Source organism: Sapajus apella, unplaced genomic scaffold, assembly GCF_009761245.1.
Source record: "Sapajus apella isolate SASKATOON/1434 unplaced genomic scaffold, GSC_monkey_1.0 scaffold39, whole genome shotgun sequence".
Lineage (NCBI taxonomy): Eukaryota > Metazoa > Chordata > Mammalia > Primates > Cebidae > Sapajus > Sapajus apella.
The window spans coordinates 2,123,614-2,142,542 of NW_022436979.1; the positions used below are offsets into that span (position 1 = coordinate 2,123,614).

Below are 18,929 nucleotides of genomic sequence, written 5' to 3' on the forward strand. Positions count from 1 at the left end.
CCAAAATCCCACCAAATAATTTTAATATTATTTCCTCAGATCTTTTCATTGTGCTAAGTTTCTATGAACTGTCTTCATGATCGAAATCAGAGCACTGGGAAGCTGAAAGATGCATGGACTCAGTTTAGACAAGACATAACCTCTACTTTACAGCTAACATCAAAAGTGATGTAATTAAGAATGTGATTCTTTCTTTTACATATACCAAGCCAGGCTAAAAAAAGAAAGTCTTATTTGCTTGAGTTACAAGATAAGAACTGGGTCAACTTCAAGATAAAGTTCTCAAACCACCTTCAAGACTCCAAGAAACTTCTCCCAAAGGTCACTGGAGGGTCTGCTTTAAGTCTTCTGAATAAAGTATGGCATTCATTTTTTCCACAAGTGTTTTTAAGTGGAAATAAAAAATTCCTGTTCTCAAAAAGGTTCATTGTAGTATTTCCTACTGGTTCCAATCACTACTGCTAAAAATCATTTGCATGCAAAAACGTACTCTCTGAGATGTTAATAGGAATGTAATACAGACTGAATGTTTGTCTGCTCCCAAAACTTGTATGTTGAAACCAAATCCCCAATGGGATGGTATCTGGAGGCAAATCCTTTGAGAGATGATTAGGTCATGAAGAAAGAGCTCTCATGAATGGGATTAATGCTGTTATAAAAGAGACCGCAAGATCTCCCCTGTCCCTCCTGCCATGTGAGGGCACAGGAAGAAGTCAGCTATCTATGATCCAGAAAGCAGGCCTTCACAGACAGCAAACCTCCCAGTGCCTTGACCTTGGACTTCCCTCCAGAATTCTGAAAAATCAATATTTGTTTCTAAAGCCTCCCAATTTGTGATATTTTTGTTATAGAAGCCTGTTGAGTGTGCTAAGACAGTATGCTTCAAAAAAGAAAAGATCAGGAGAAACGATATATATTGCATCTAATAGGATTCTTTGAGATTTCTCACTGGAAACAAATCTCAAAGAAGTAAATACAGTATGCAAATCTATCTAAAATAATTTGACAGTACTGCACTTGTTTTAGTAAATAGCTATTAAAAGGTTTTAAAATTCGGGTTTCAAAATTCAGGACTAAAAAAGCCACTCCAAACACAACACAGTTGAAGAAACATGGAGATGACATTTGGTAGAATGGAAAGTGGGCAAGATTTGAATCAGAAGATCTGGTTCCAATCGCACCTGTAAACACTAGTTCTTCATCCATAAGATCGGAATGAATATACAATATTTACGCTTTCACCTTAAAGACTGCAGTGAGAGCAAACAAAATTAATGTATCACCATATGTTCTTCGAACCTTTAACACTGTAGAATGTAAAACAATTCCTGGAATCATCATTTAACATCTCAGTTGGAGCACTGAAAGATAGTTAAATGGTAAGGACTGCATTGTGCCAACGTACTACATAGAACAAAACACATATTATCTTGCAATGTTGGCATCTTGCTCTCTTATTAGGTATAACTTATTCCACCTAACTAAAATAAAAATATACAATAAGTCCAAGATCTATTATAATTTTAAAATATAAATCTTCTGTTTTTGGGAATGCTTATGGTTTCTTAAGTCTCTTAGTCTTTTAGAGAGGCCCAAATTTCCTCATTTCTAAAATGAAGGATAATTCTGCCTGTGACATAGATTTTTCAGGAGAATTATATTAGATAACATATGTAACAGATGTAGTAAAATGCCTGGCATATGATAATGCCACAGCCATCAATATGATTGATTAATTATTCCTTAATAGGTCTTAATTTTTGAAGTTAGTTTACCAGCCGTATGCCTAAATGCCAAGGATTCAATTCAGTGGTTCTCCACTACATAGTGACTAGTGAACTTGCAAACGTTGAGCCAGCCTAGGCAGAGAAGGAAGAGAAATAAAGGGTCATAGATGGCCGGGTGCAGTGGCTCACACCTGTAATCCCAGCACTTTGGGAGGCTGAGGTGGGTGGATCAGAAGGTCAGAAGTTCAAGAACATCCTGGCCAAGATGGTGAAACCCCATCTCTACTAAAAATACAAAAATTAGTAGTGGGCGTAGTGGTAGTACCTGTAATCACAGCCACTTGGGAGGCTGAGGCAGAGAATTGCTTGACCCCAGGAGACCAAGATTGCAGTGAGCTGTGATTGTGCCACTGCACTCCAGCCTGGGCAACAGAGCAAGACTCTATCTCAAAAAAAAAAAAGGTAATAGATTTGTACCATTCTTTGTTTATAAACACAATAGTATTATACCACGATGCTGTTTTTGTAGATATTGTCCCTATGTCATAGGTGATGGTAAGCACTGATCCATGCTTAGCAGAAAGAGACAGTCATTCTTTCAAGGACCTCCTACTACTGATAACTCTCCAGGAGTCAGCAGCTGTCGCTGTGTGGCATGAAAATTGGGGCAAAGGCCAAAGGACACTGTTCTTAGCCAGCAACCAGCCATATATGGATCGAAGGTGATTCCTCACCATGGTTGGATTCAGACCAGCTCACTCACCCTGCCCCACTCCTGAAATCATTTTTACACTACAACTGTACAGGAAAGGACCCAGGTGGATGGCCCTTCCCTTCTTATGTTGCCACAGTTTATGTTTTTCCTTGCCACTCCCTTTTTTCATATTAATCTGAAATGTACTACATTAGACCAGGAATTATTTATTCAGCTGAAAGGCCTCCTTGGTTTTTATCACTGCTACTTTAGGATATGTCCGATATAAACACATGCTATACACAAAGCTGTCAAAATGGACTCACTAATACCTAAGTCTTTGTGTTCATCCTGCACTCCTGCCACAAAAGTCTAGACATCTTAAGAAGGCTCATACAACCGCATGACCTTTGCAGAAGTCATCTGGGGTCAGAGCACACTGTAGCGGTCCTACTGCCTTCCAATTACTCCATTAATAGCTACTGAAAATAAAGGAAAGGCACTTGGACCAAAATGACAATTTCAACGGGTACTCCAATCCACTACACTCACTGCTGTTTAAAGATAACCTGCCTTGAACCATCCTACACAGAATAATTTTTAATGCTATGCTATTTTTTAAATGCCACATAATGATGAAAATGTCAGATAACTCCTGGATATCAGAAAGGAAAGAAGGGAGGGAAGGACGGAAGGAAGGAGGGAAAGAGGGAAAGAGGGAAGGAGGGAAGGAAGGAAGGAAGGAAGGAAGGAAGGAAGGAAGGAAGGAAGGAGGGAAGGAGGGAAGAAGGGAAGGAAGGGAGGGAGGAGAGAGGGAAGGAAAGAAGGAAGGAAGGAAGGGAGGGAGGGAAGGAGGGAGGGAGGCAGGGAGAGAGGGAGGGGGAGGGAAAGAAAAAAGAGAGAATGAGGTGCCTTTTATTACTATATGTGGGTTATCATCCATATTCTAGGTTTCAGGTATGTGTTAGGTCGCAGGAATTTTGTTCATATTTTAAGTTTATTTAGAATTTGGATTGGGTCATTGTCACACAAGAGAGAAGTTTCCATAACAAAATCCTATTAGAAAACTACTACTGAAGCCAGCCTGTTTGAGATTGCACCCTGGCACCACCATTTACTTAATGATGCAACACTGAGTCAGTTAAGTTCTCTGTGCCTCACCTTTCTCATTGTAAAGTGGGAATAATGTTAAGACATCTATCATAAGATTGCTGTAGTGGCTAAAGAGGTTTAAAAATGTAGAATTTTTAGAACACAGAGTAAGTGCTCAATTTAAGTTGGCTGTTCTTATTTAACATACACTTAGTAAGTACCTTTTATATACATAGCATTTTTTGGGAACTGAAAGACATAAAATTTGTCTTCAAAAAGTCACTCTAGCCAGTAAGGAATATATGCATGTAAACAGCTTAAGCTGTAAGCTCATCAGGACTGGTGTTGTGTTAGATACACAGACAAGGTATTATGGAGAGAAGAAAGATTACATCTAGCTAAGACAGTCAGAGAAGAATTCTGAAAAGGTTTCACCTTAGGAGAATTATGGAAGATGGACAGGATCTGAACAGCTGGTATTTGGCATCTGGGTTGAAATATTCCAAGAGCAATGTACAGCATGAGGGCTGCCAGGTAAGATACCCCAGTGGATGAATGAAAGGACACTGGGATCAGGTCATAGAACACCTTGGCTGTCAAGCTCAGGAGCTATGCATTTAGCTTTTGCCAAAAGAAGGCCAGTAAAGACTTGGAAAGATCAAAATGATCTTTAAGGAAAGTTGAGAGCTATGTTTCATTATATTCATGTCGAATTATGTTTACTTTGGTGCTCTAAACATTTTACATATTTTATCTCCTTTAATCATCACAGCACTGTTATGATGGATGGTCTATTATGTTTCACATGACAGAATGTAGAATATATTTAAATTTTCAGGTTTTAGCAGAAAGACAAAGCTATTAACTAATCATCACTTTGAAAGCCACCGGAAGCTTATTTAAATGAGTCATTTATGAGAATAGGATGAGAGAGGAAGAGAAATAGGATAAGATAGGAAGAGATACATGCAAGAAAAATTAAGAAATCTTTCCCCACTCACACCCCAGTGTACCAGCTGACATCTTTTTTTTTTTTTTTTTTGAGATGGGGTCTCATTCTGTCGCCCCAGCTGGAGGACAGTGGCTCTATCTCGGCTCACTGCAACCTCTACCTCCCGGTTTTAAGCGATTCTCCTGCCTCAGCCTCCCGAGTAGCTGGGACTACAGGTGCCCACCACCATGCCCAGCTAATTTTTTTGTATTTTTAGTAGAGATGGGGTTTCATCATACTAGCCAGGCTGGCCTCAAACTTCTCGCCTGTGATCTGCCTGTCCTGGCCTCCCAAAGTGCTGGGATTACAGGCGTGAGCCACTGCACCCAGACCCCCAGCTGAAATCTTCTTAAGGTTCCCACCTTACTGGCTTACCACCCAAAAGTCATGTCATGATTGCTATGTTAGGGAGAATATCATATGTAGTAGGGATTGTCCACAAAAAACTGTACGGCTGCACTGAGGGAAGAACTAGTGTCAGAGGCAGACAGACAGACATGGGTGTTGAGAAGAAGAGAAACTGGCAAAGATAACCTCCAAGGATAAATAAAACTAGCAAACACTTCAGTTTAAATCTGTAGTAGTTTTTAATCATTATTCAGACACTATTGAGGAGCCAATTAAAATTAGAAACAATGTTCTTGTTATTTTTTAAATCAAGGTTAAAGTATCGGTTTCTGTCATTCTGTAGTTCTATCATTCTGATAAGTATCAATTAGGCAGCTTTTGTTTATAATATAGACAAATATTTTAAATGACTCAGAACAAATATGGCTAAAATATTACTTACATGGTCTGTTGTTAAAGCAGCACATGGGTGGAAATGATCAAAATGAATGTCATCGTCTTTTATTGAACACACATGCTTCTCTAGATCATTATATCTCTCTCCATAGAGCACTAAAAATGAAGAGCAAGAATTTCCACATCAATGGAAATATAACAAATGAAATACATTTAAAGTAAAAGGTATAATGGTAGATTTAAAAATAAAAATAAAAAGTAAAAGGCAAACGTTATATAAATATATCAAACCTACCAAGTCTAACTTTATATGATTGTTTCACTTGCAAGTGGTCTTTGGGAAAACCGGGATGACGACCCACATGTCTCTTAGAAGTAACAGTATTTTCAATTACTTTGTCTTCCTCTTTCCAGTACCGTTTTACCGATTGTAGCCACCTTAAAAAATACAGATGTACATATTATTTAGCAGAACATGGAACTACTTCCTGTGAAATTAAGTGGTTTAAGTAAAGAAAATTTCGTTTTCCTTATAAATTGTATTTAGGGGAATAGACTCAGAAGCCAGACTACCTGAACTTAAATCCCAACCTTCTGACTAATTGCTGTGTCTCTTGATTGAATAACTTCATTTTTCTGTTCCTAGTTTTTCACGTTTCAAAATGAAGATATGGTAGTGATATTGTAAGTGTGACTATTTAATAGTAGTCATGGAAGTAAGCATAAATCATAAGGGTTGCCAGGCATTTAAAATAAATTAATACATGTAAAATACTTAGTACTAGGCATGCAGGAGGTATTATAGGATCATTATTAGTTAATAAATATTATTATAGGATCATTATTAGTAAATAAATATTATTATAAAGTTTAAAAAAAAGGTTTTTAGTAGGCAAAAATCAGGCCCAAAGACAACATGATATGGGGCTTTCAACTAATAAGGATTTTCTATCTTTCTAAACATCTCTACAAACTAGGAAAATGGATCACAGGACCCATGTCTGTGAGTGCTTTTATAGCATTTTATTTTTTATTTCTTGGCGAAGGACAAAAAAAGGAACATAAATATATCTTTTTTGATGAAACATTTTTGGGATGGGGGAAATTTGCTACTCAGTTGCAGATCTCAGTGGGGAAGTCCTTGATTTTCCTCAGCAAGGGCCAGGAGGTGTAGAGAGGTGCAGTTTCTTGAAGATCCAGAAATAAACTATTAAATTCACCAGAAAACTATGAAGCTCTTCAAAACCCAGAAAGAAAGTATGAAATTCAAAAATTAAAACAGATAAACACTCTGTCCAGTCGGAACGTGATGCCTACTCGGTGAGATGTTCGGGGTTACTTATGGTAGCTGAAAGGGCCAAAAAGGGACATCGGATCATGACAAGGAGATGCTCCCAGATTTCCGCGCCAATTTCTCCACCAAGACAATGAACCTATTAAAGAAAAAAAAATTCTCAACTGAAAAGCTGATTTCAAAATAGCAACTGAAATTGTCATGCATGCCTTCCCATTGCCTTTAAGTGACCAAGTTTAAAGACATAGTAAAGAAATATTAAAAATCCCCACAACCAATTCACCAACAATTCTGCTTTACTTTACTTTCAAAAATGTGTTTCAAATCAATGGGTTTCTCTTCATGTCTACCACCAACCCAGCTAGTGTCACACCTCAGCAGAGCTACTTCAGCTACTATACTAGTGTCCCTATTCGCCCTTAAGCTCTTCACATCACAGCCAAAAGAAAAATTATATCATGTCACCAAATAAATTGCTTTACTATCTTCCCTTTGCATGTGGAATAAATTTTAAACTCCTTAATGGGATGTTTAATGGCTAGCATCATCTGGCCGCTGCTGTCTCTCTAACTTTATCTCAAACCACTACCTCCACCTTTACTGTGGTCCAGAAAGAATTACCTTTTCTTTGTTCCTTGAGCACACCCTTCCTATCTAAGAGCTTTCCCATATATTGTTCCCTCTGCTTACAATACTCTTACCCTCTCTTATTCAAACTGTAAGTTTCAGCTCAATGGCACTCCATAAAAAAGACTTTTCCGGGTCAGGTGTGGTGGCTCATTCCTGTAATCCCAGCACTTTGAGAGGCCGAGTCAGATGATTCATGAGGTCAGGAAATCGAGACCATCCTGGCCAACATGGTGAAGCCCTGTCTCTACTAAAATTACAAAAAAATTAGCCAGGTGTGATGGCGTGCACCTGTGGTCCCAGGTACCTGGGAGGCAGAGGCAGGAGAATTGGTTGAACCTGGGAGGCGGAGGTTGCAGTGAGCTGAGATCGTGCCACTGTGCTCCAGCCTGGGCAACAGAGCAAGACTCCATCTCAAAAAAAAAAAGACTTTTCTGACCACGTCTTCCACAGTTGCCTCCTCCTGCCACCTACCATGACTGCAGTCTCACCAACCTGCTCTCTCCCTTCACAGTTTGCACCAACGTGGGCTGGCACCAACATCTGTGAGCTCACTTGTTTATTTCCTCTTTCTTGAGTAAACTGCTGTCAGCTCCAGTGTCTAATAGAGAAGGTATTAAGTAAACTGTAACCTTAGACCTGAAGATTCTATTCCTAGCCACTAACACACAGCCTTACACCGAGGAAGCACTCCTTCAATATCTGCCGAGTAAATGAATGGATGAGCAAATCAAACCAGATTCAGAAAAGAGTCTCAAATGTGGTCTTCATTAAACAGATTAAATTATGACGCCTGGCAATCAACTGAAAAAGACTTACTATCAGAGCCAAATTATATATCTATTTGGAATATGCATCCCCACTGCCCATATGGGCTTGTCCTGGTCATATAAAATACCACTCCAACAAATATTGACCTTATGCTTTGCACTAGATAGCACTTTTCCCTGATTCTGCCAGAATAGATGTTAGCCTTTAAAACCTTTCTGTTTTATCCTTCACATAAAATTGGAAAAGCTGAAATACCCAAAGTCATATTACTTCCGAGTTTTGAGATGAGATTTTAAATCAAAGTTCTAGACTGCATAGACAAAGTTGTTGGATTTTTTAAAATAAGAATATTCAAGGCCGTCATGATGCAATATGAGATTAACCAAAAATAAATATAATAAATCAGCATCAAACAAATCCAAAGCACAGCCTATTTGGTAGCTCCAAGTTTACAGCAATGAAAAGGTAAGTTACAGAGATCTGTTAACATTTTCCCCTTTGAATGGAGTCAAAGAATATATCTTTCTATAGTGTTTTAAATCTCTTTTAGTAAATATTCCTTTATTCTTTTCTTTTTTTTTTTTTTTTTCTTGGGACAGAGCTTTGCTTTTGTTACCCAGGCCGGAGTGCAGTGGCACGATCTTCGCTCACTGCAACCTCTGCCTCCTGGGTTCAAGCGATTCTCCTGCCTCAGCCACCCGAGTAGCTGGGATTATAGGCACCCACCACCATGCCCGGCTAATTTTTGTATTTTTAGTAGAGATAGGGTTTCACCATGTTGGCCAGGCTGGTCTTGAGCTCCTGATCTCAGGCAATCTACGTGCCTTGGCCTCCCAAAGTGCTGGGATTATGGGTGCAAGCCACTGTGCATGACCAATAGATATTCTTACTAATGCTGCAGTTTAACTTTGCTAAGTATCTTTCCTTTGTCCCAATACATTGCTATAAATCTACATTGTTTTTTATTTTGCTCTCTCTTCCCAGGGAAACTGATCTATAGGCACTTCCTCAAAAGGGCTTTTATAATTTCTGGTTCCACTGGGTTTGGCCCATGGAGGTCATTGGCCAGAGATCAGAAGTGGAGAGAAATGAGGTTGAGGTCATTGTTCCATTGGCTTCTTTCCTGCAAAGCTACCTTGAATCAGCTATGTTTCTCACTCAGTCAGCTATGGCCAACTCAACTGGAATCTCCTTTTGCCTTGCCATAATGCTTCCATGCCTAGAGGTAAACTACTAGCTATAGATTACTCACTAACCCTTATGGATTCCCTCACACACTTTTGAAAAAAATGCCCTTCTTGAATTACTGTATTTCAAGGGTGTTATTTATATTTGGGATCATGACTGATAAATAACTTATGTAATTGACATCATCGTTAAAGCCAAAAATTACTTACTTTCTGTGGGGACGCATGGCAACATATTCAAGCTTATGAACAAGGCATTTGAGGTCGCACAAGGAAAAATACTGAGGCACTGTGTGTATGTTATTTGTGCATGGGAATAAAACTCCTTGACCCTGAAAATAGGCCAAGGAGTGGAGTGTGTCGTGTGATAACGAACGCTGAAAACAGCCTCCTGAAAATGCTGTTTGAGTGTGTAAAAGTCACAGGTGCCTCAGCAACGCACCTCAAATAACCATCTAGTGAATGTTTAGTTAACACAAGCCCTTTTATGAATACTTGGCAGACCAATGCTGGGGCAGACTCTCTCGGAAGAGCTTCCTCCTAGCCCTGCTCAGCTGGAACTGTCTGAGTACTTTGTTCTTGGCATTTGCTGCAAGCTATAAGCTCTCCACTTTAGAGGTAAAAGACTGGATTGAAATCTCTGTCCTAGGAAACTTGTGCCAGGATGGTTGAATTCTATTTCCTCTGACATTGTTGTCAATGAAAGTTTCCTCTCCCTTATAGAACTCTGCAGGGTATACCATTATATCCTATTGAGTCACAACAGGAGAAGAGAGCAAAAAACTGTAATTCCTAGAAAAAAAAAAAACACTCAGGGGAGCAAAAAGGGGGCCTTCTCAATCTGAACTCCATCCAAGGGGATAGATGTCCTGAAACACAAAATATCTTTATTACTATGCAAATGCACACTAGGAAATTAAGCAGAGAAATGACACCAAACCTACCTCATCAAATATAACATATCTGATCTTTTTCACCCAGTTTTGGCGATGAGGAGCAAGCAGCAGAATTTCAAAGCAGGCAGGCACCGTAATAAGTACCTACAAATAATAATATTGTGTGACGTAACATTTTGAGCAGTTACTGTGTGTAAACATAGCTATAAGAATATATAAGATAGACTTATGAGTTCTGAATATGCCTGCTGATAATTGGCATAGAACATTGCTTCTGATAATTCAGGGTTTCATCCAAACTGTCCTATAGTCATTTGAACCGTATAAAACTGACATTGATAGGCAAAAAAAATGGTAGAAAATCAGATTTGAAGTTTACATCCTTGTTTATGAGCATTCGGAGTTTAAAAATAGAAATTATTCGTGGTCACAGGTTTGGTTCCTTAAAACCTAACCCTGACATAGAGTTTGGACTGAAAGATGTTTATTAAGAATCTACTAGTGTGAAAAGAGCAGGGAAGCAGAAATGAGCAGCAGGAGAAGCCTCACTGTAAGGCAGGCCTGATGGAGCCCAGCCAACCTGGCTTGGCGCTCTGGAGTGAGGATTGCTCGGCCCACTGTTTGTACATCTATTTAGCTCGGTTGCAGGGTACAGGCTGTGAAGGTAGAACTGGGGGAGCTCATAGCTGGCATCTATCTTCACCACACTCTACACTTCAAGCCCTTCTTTGAAAGGCAATCTGGGTAGAACATCTCCATGTCTACCATGCAACGTTCTATAATCATGTGTTCACTCTTACTTACTCTTAATTGTTGATCTGTGAGTTCATAAGGGTGAAAACTGTCTACAATCTAGCACCAGGTATACTGTCCCTAATTCAACATTGTCTAAATCATAAGTATCCTTAACAGATGTCTATGAAGAAAAAGTAATTGATTTAAAATTGAGGTTTGTTAATTTTTTATAACATAGCATTCTTTTTTTTTTTTTTTTGAGATGGAGTCTCGTGCTGTCACCAAGGCTGCAGTGCAGTGGCACGATCTTGGCTCACTGCAGCCTCCACCTCCCAAGTTTTAGTGATTCTCCTGCCTCAGCGTCCCAGGTAGCTGGGATAACAGATGCGTGCCACCACAGCCAGCTAATTTTTTGTATTTTTCATAGAGACAGGATTTAACCATGTTAGCCAGGATGGTCTCGATCTCCTGACCTCAGGTGATCCATCCACCTCGGCCTCCCAAAGTGCTGGGATTACAGGCGTGAGCCACCGTGCCCGGCCCCATAACTTATCATTCTTTAGATCATTTTGAATCCATTTATAAACCAAGATGATGCAATAAACTATAAATGAAATCAGAAATCCAAAGGTCAGTGTCCTTAAAAAAAAGATGAGTTCTAGTTCTCACTATTTGAAATGTAGCAATATTACATTTTCTCTAAAAGTATTTTGTCTTTCATAAATTCAAGGAAACTATTTTCACAAGGCCTTGTGAGGATGTTGAATTTCTAGTCAAAGAGGCACATAAGTGCAGTTACATTATTTGATAACACACGTATTAATTAAAATACCCTACCTGACAGTTTAAGGCGTCATGACGATATTCCCTGGTGAAAACACCACAGAGAGCTTCACCACTTGGCAGATTTTTCGTAAAACGATTCTGAACAGTTGCTGCCACTTGATTAACAAGGGCCTGATTGACAAAGAAAAAGATCCATTCGTCACATAATAAGGAGAGTTGAAATCTCAGAGGACAAGAAGAACCGTCTAAAAGTGTGTCCTGCCTTCAGTGCAGAAAGCTTAGTAACCCCTTTCGTCAGCTCATTACCCTAAACACAGTAACATGTTCTCTTTGAGACAGTTGACTCAGCCTACAAACCTCACTGACAAACCGCACTGATAAACCTCAACCTAAAGTAAAATGAAATTTAAAAATTATTCATCAGAAGGAAGAAGAAAAAACAGAAGACATTGCCTATGCATCAGAAAAAAATTATGCCTCCTATATTTGGTGGTTTTCCTCAATGTCTAAAGTTTGAATACATCTATGTTATTTTATGTATATCTTTGTGTGTGTGTGTATATATATATATATATATATATTTATTTATATGTTATTTTAGCTTCAGAAACTAGAACAAGAAAATGCGGGTTAAAAAATGAAGTGGGCCAGGTGCAGTGATTCATGCCTCTAATCCCAGCAATTTGGGAGGCTGAGACAGGTGGATCATGGGGTCAGGAGTTCAAGACCAGCCTGACCAACATGGTGAAACCCCGTCTCTACTAAAAACACAAAAAACATTAGCTTAGCTGAGTGTGGTGGTGCATGCCTGTAGTCCCAGCTACTCCAGAGGCTGAGGCAGAAAAATCGCTTGAACCCAGGAGCCAGAGGTTGCAGTGAGCCGAGATTGTGCCACTGCACCCCAGCCTAGGCAACATAGCAAGACTCCATCTCAAAAAATAAAAATAAAAATAAAAATAAAATAAAGTGAACTGGATCTACCATGTGACCATGTTCATTTTTCTTAAAGAGTAGGTTCAGGAATGAAAGAGAATATTGAGTGCTACCTTTGTGGGCGCAACGTACACGACCACCCCGTCATCACTCTCCCTCAGCACTTTCTCCATGCAGTAGTAGGAAGCATAGGTTTTGCCTGAGGACGTTGGGGCCACAATCACTGCTGACTCATTCTTATCCACGACATCAAGGAGCTCTCGCTGCAGGGCCAGACCATTGTGTTAAGAAAGTGAACAGCATGTCATCAAAACAAAGACAATCTATTAATAGATTTCCAATAGGATTTTCTGAACCTCAGAGGACCTATAGGAAAATCTGAAGGTCTCATGCCATTTTATGCTTCTGAGCATCTCCAAGGTAGGTTTTATGTGTGAAAAATGGAGAGTATGTCTGAACAAAATATCTTATTATTGAGAAGATGTCTTGTAATTATTTGTTGTTTAATAAGTGCGGTTGAGAACTTAAGTTCTAAGAAGTAGACACTATTTATATGACTGATGGTGAAAACAATAGCTGAGGAGAAGAAACATCAAACATTCTTCATTTTACTGCTTATCTTCTACTTTCTACATAGAAGCATGCCAGGCATGAGAGAGCTCTATCCCTGCAGTCTATGCTTTTATTCATCAAGATGTTGACTAGCCAAAGAATGGTTATAGCCTTTATAATAGACAGAAGGTGGGAAAACACCTCAAAACCCCAACTGGCCCACTCCTGGACACAACTCAGAGTGAATTAGGCATCAGAAGAGTCACAACGTGAATGGAAATAATCGAGAGCATTACTGCCTCCTGTCCGGCACTGAAATAAGGAACCAGTCTTCCTGCTCATGAAAAGCCAGCATGAACTTTTTGACGTACCCTACCATCCTGGGAAAGGTAAAGTCAGATTCTGAAGGGGACAGTCTACTAGACTGAAGTTATAAAACTGCATTGCTGTAGGTTAATATGTTCCATTTATCAGCAAGTTTGTGTGGTTCAATGTATGTAGAAATGCATCCTTTTCTTCTAAATTTTATATCCATGAGTATTAATTTTATATACATTTTTGGAATAGCTACCTACTATAGTGACAGATGCAACGTGTAAATATCTAAACAACTGTGCCTACTATTTAAACTATCCAAATTTCTTTATGCACATTTATATATTTACATAAGAAATTCTATTGACATAGACAAAACCTGGAGGCTGCTCCGTAATAATAGAGCTGGATGACTGAGATACCATCAGAGCTAAACATACGAATCCATTAATGTACCTCCAAGGAAATGGTCTATATAATAAAAGAAGATCTCACCTTCTTTAAATGGGGAAAAATTGTCCACATTTGACATTTTCAATAACAAAGTATCCTTTCAATACTGAGAAACCTCTGAGATCACATATAATAAGAAACTACAGTAATTTTTTTTGCTTTTTTAATTAATTAATTAATTAATTTTTGATAAGTTTTCCTTTTTTTATTGTATTTTAGGTTTTGGGGTACATGTGAAGAACATGTAAGATTGTTGCACAGGTACACACATGGCAGTGTTGCCTTCCTCTGCATCACCAAAATAGAGTAATTTTTGTTTCAGTTGCAGCATTACCTGCCATGTGTCAGGAATAAAATCCTGGACCCTGGGATCCGGATCTTTTCTCTCATCTCGTATCAAGTAATGGCCCATGTATTGCAGTTGAAACCGAGCTGGCCCCATGCCAACTGAATACTTACTCCTTTTCTTCGCTTTTATGTCATTTTCTGCATCCTGTATTATTTTAAAAGTCAATTTTGAAAATGACAGTGAATTAGAATAGCATTGAAATAAGTAAAACATTTATTACCGAGCACCTTCTATGAAGAGCATTTTACCACCTTTTAAACTTAATTTTTTAAAATCATTGTCTTAACTATGAAAAAATAGTAGACATCAAGATTTTCAAATATACATCGTGACATTTGTAGCTGCAACCTGATATATTTAAAGACAATTGAATAATCACACTATAGTTTTAAGATGTTTTGCTATAATTAAGTATAGGGTTAGTTTTAAGGGTCTGCAGAGATTGACATTGAATCTGTTTGCCCAGGTAAGCATTTGTACAAATTTTCTAATTAAGCATTACTTTAAGATTGGGCAGTTGGGTTACTACTAATAATAGTATTTTCCATAAAAAAACAAAAATCTGGAAGAGATGACTACATTTGCAAAACACTTTACGTATACCTAATAATGACCCTGTTGAAATTGAGCTGTTCTGATAATATTACCTGGGTTGGATGTAAAGAACTTGCCAACTCATCAAATCCTAGGTACTTAAGGCATCTGGCTATAAGTTGCCGATCATCTTCTTGTAAAAGTTCTGAGTATTTTTCCATCAAGGAGTGGATCCTTTTCATCATCTGAACAGCTACACTTAAATCTTTTGTGGTTTTACCTTGGTAAAGAATAAACAATAAAATTGTTATAAAGGCGGTCAAAAATAACTCACATTGATTATCCAAGATTAATCATCCACATGGCCTTACTATCTTACTTGGCATTAGTGGAGGTTTTGGAGTAGAAAGGACAAAATAAAATAAAATTCAAGTTCAACTATCCACACTTCATCATCTCTGTGGATTATTGAGATGTAGCTTTGTCAGCATTGGGGAAAAATTATAGTTCATAATATAAATAAGCTCATAACCAATCTTTTCTCTGACTATTATTTTTATATTTCTTCTACTATGTTCAAAGAAAACACCTTTATGACTTTAAATACCTGGTTAAAACTTTAGCAACATGTATTGAGTCCTACTGTTGCCCACAGGTAAATATTGGAAGTCATCACTGCAGCCCTTCGATTCAATCCATCTATTTCAACTGTCACATTCAAAACTTTGCTAATCTCTCTCCATTGCTTTATATTTATACCTATCCTTTTTTTTCCTCTGCTCTGCTAATTATTTCATACTTATCTTGTCAGGGTTTCTTCTAATCAATCTATATTTCACTTATTTAACAATATTATCAAACACCTACTGAATGCAGTAAGAGGCCACAAAGGAAATGTAATACAATTCATACTGATTAAGTGTTATGCACTGCTTTTATAAGTGAGCAGTTCACTTGGAAAAACAATGCATAACACTTGATCAGTCCCAATTAAGCAGTAGAAACAATAGGTTGGGGGGGTCAGGGTATTGGAGGGAACATGGAGGTCACGTGTTAAGTGGATCCAAGTGTGGAGATGCTCAAAACTGACAGATAAAGTAGGTTTGCTCAGAAGAACTGTCACTTTGGAGGTATTACGGCACAAGATCATTTCACTTGCTGTGAATTTATACATCCCGATGTGGTCCCATTTCACCTTTATGTTCCTCTTTCTGCCTCTTCTTTTCTTTTTTTACTACCTGCTATGGAAATTATAAAGCAGAGCACATGGTTTCCATAACAGCTTTGAAAGGACTCAGCATGCTAGGCAAGCAGGAATACAGTGTTACCCAAAAAGGAAATGTTTACTCTTTGGTTTCAGAAGTGAATGACAGATTCTTCCATTTTTGTTGGCTCCCTTAACTATCCCGACAACTTTAAAAGTTGTTCTTTTTGCACCTGCCAGCACCTTGACTATGGCATCATTCATTTTGTCAAACAACATACAACTGCCTGCTGTTTGATTACATTCCATCAGCAATTGATGCAGACCCTAATCTGGACATAATAATGTGCTGGAAATTATTCACCATTGCTGATGCAATAACAATCACCAAAGATGCGATGGATGAATTAAACCCAAAAACTATAAATGCCTGCTGGAAGAATTTATGGAGTGAAGCCCTGAGTGATTTTCAAGGCTTCTTGAGGATCACTGGAGAAGTTAGGAAAATAATTCATGCAGCAAGACTAACTCATAGAGAGGGATTTGCCAAAGTGCTTGATAAAGAAGTGAAACAACATAATGAAGTTCATTAAGAAATGTTAACAAATGAGGAAATGGAAGAACTTATTGAGTCATCTACAGAGGAAGATGAAGAATAAGAACCTGATGCAGAACCTGAATTTGCTGAAGTCTTTCAAATTACACAGATATTAAAAGAAAAAACTATGGAATACAATTCTCAGATGGAACACAGCATTAAAGTCACTCATATAATCACAAAAGAATTGCAAACTTCATGGAAACAGTGGCAGGGCATGGTGGCTCATGCCTGTAATCCCAGCACTTTGAGAGGCTGAGTGGGTGGATCATGAGGTCAGGAGTTTGAAACCAGCCTGGCCAATATGGTGAAACCCCATCTCTACTAAAAATACAAAAATTAGCTGAGCATGGTAGCACATGCCTGTAGTCCCAGTTACTTGGGAGGCTGAGGCAAGAGAATCACTTGAACCTGGGAGGCAGAGGTTGCAGTCAGCTGAGATCACGCCACTGCACTCCAGCCTGGGCGACAGAGCAAGAATCCATCAAAAAAAAAAAAAGTGACAACAGTTACTGATAATGTTGTTCTTCCAAAAGATTTCATCAGAAATCTTTCAACTATCTCCATAGTTGAAAGTCCCCAATCATCAATATCGTCTGCTCCTAACATCAATCATCTGCTCCATCATGGTTTAGTGATGCAGGATCACCTGAAGCAGAAGATCCTGCACCTTTTGTATCATCAGAAGGTCAACAACAGCCTACATCATTCACCTCACTTCACCTCATCATGCAGCCATTCTATCATCTCACATTCTCACAAGAAGAAAAAGGATGAGTACAGTACAAAAAGGTATTTTGAGGAAGAGAGACCATATTTATATAACTTTTATTACAGTATATTGTTATAATTATTAGCTATTGTTGTTAATCTCTTACTGTGCCTAATTTAGAAATTAAACTTTATCACAGGTATGTATGAATAGGAAAAAACAGCATGTATGTAGCATTTGGTCCTATCCGTAGTTTCAGGCAATCACTGTGGGTCTTAGAACACACCCCCTTGCAGATAGCGGGAAACTACTGTAGAGGTAATAATCCGTAAAACAGGATAGTGCATGTCAGTTTTCTAATACAAGTCTTCCGGTTAGTAAATGGCAACTATCATCATTACTTTTGTATTACTTCTCCAACTCACTGAAACAAGAAAACACAGAATCACATACCTTCTTCACTGCGGCAGTGCTCTTTCCAGGCTTTCAGGCAGGCAGTTAACCCCACCATTTCAACCCGAAATTTCACAGAGCTACTTTTACATGATTTCAGAAAGTCTTCCAGCTTCTTTATTCCAGAGTGTAAATTCGCTTTCATTTCCTCTTCAATAGAAAATGACAAAGAATTCCACTTTTGCTCTTCCTTTTGTTCTTCCTTGGCAAATAATCTTTTCTTATTCTCTCTAGCAATTATATCAGCCTTGGTCTCCTGCCCCAAAGGAAAAAAAATCTCTTAAAACAAGTTAGAAATATTCTAAGATAACAGGTCATGAGTGAGACAATGTTAAGTGTGTATTGATGACTTTGACCATCATCCCGTTTTGAGAAGATGTGAAAATTTTGTTTTGTAAATTAAGCCTCTGTTAATTTATAACTTATGACAATTTAATTTAGGGAGTATAAAGTCTCTCTGTAGATAATTTCTAGATTTCTGAGTGGTGTGGTTTATAAATAAAAGGGTAAATGTCACCGGGCACGGTGGCTCATGCCTATAATCCTAGCACTTTGGGAGGCCGAGGCTGGCGGATCACCTGATGCCAGGAGTTTTTAGATCAGCCTAGCCAACATGGTGAAATCTCTTCTCTACTAAAAATACAAAAAAATACAAAAATTACAGGTGGTGGCATTCACCTGTAGTCCCAGCTGCTTGGGAGGCTGAGGCATAAGAATCCCTTGAACCCGGGAGGCAGAGATTGCAGAGAGCCGAGATTGGGCCACTGCTCTCCAGCCTGGGTGATGGAACAAGACCTTGTCTCATAAATAAATAAATAAGAAAGAAAAAGAGTTAATATCACAAAATCAGAGACAAGAGGCCACCATTCTTTTCATGTTTCCATGCGATGATACCTACTGCTCTCTCTGGAATCCCTGTCCTCTTCCATTCTTCCCAAGTCACCTCCCTTGTCTCTACCTGTTCTTTAAGATATTTCCTTCATGAAGCTTTCTCTGACTCTCTGAAGTCTAAGTCATGGATTTTTCCTGTGCTCAGACACCTATTGGAGCACTCATTAACACAAACTGCAGTTGTCATTTCATTTGCCATTCCTCCTCTCTTGACCAAGATCCTTGAGACAGGAATGTGCCTTTGCTGTCTGTACGTCTCAAGTGAAACACATTTAGCCCATAATGTTTGATAAGTGAACAAGGAAAGAGGAAGACAAGGAGTGGATAGAAGGAACAACACAAATACAACTGATTTGCTCTTCCTCAATGAGCATTTCCAATCGACTTAAAC

General features: G+C 38.6%; 1 protein-coding gene across 3 annotated transcripts in view; it reads right to left on the reverse strand.

Annotated features, from left to right (window-relative positions):
- The window catches only part of LOC116565149 (probable ATP-dependent RNA helicase DDX60), a 102,976-nt gene that overhangs the window by 42,765 nt on the left and 41,282 nt on the right, over positions 1-18,929 (reverse strand). For all 3 annotated transcript variants that reach the window (XM_032298612.1, XM_032298611.1, XM_032298613.1), the window contains 9 exons: positions 17,648-17,903; positions 14,794-14,960; positions 14,132-14,290; positions 12,591-12,740; positions 11,596-11,715; positions 10,072-10,167; positions 6,566-6,681; positions 5,544-5,686; positions 5,295-5,404 (listed from right to left, as the gene is read on the reverse strand). In XM_032298612.1, the coding sequence (XP_032154503.1) occupies positions 5,295-5,404; positions 5,544-5,686; positions 6,566-6,681; positions 10,072-10,167; positions 11,596-11,715; positions 12,591-12,740; positions 14,132-14,290; positions 14,794-14,960; positions 17,648-17,903 (1,317 nt within the window). The remainder of the gene's footprint in view (positions 1-5,294; positions 5,405-5,543; positions 5,687-6,565; positions 6,682-10,071; positions 10,168-11,595; positions 11,716-12,590; positions 12,741-14,131; positions 14,291-14,793; positions 14,961-17,647; positions 17,904-18,929) is intronic.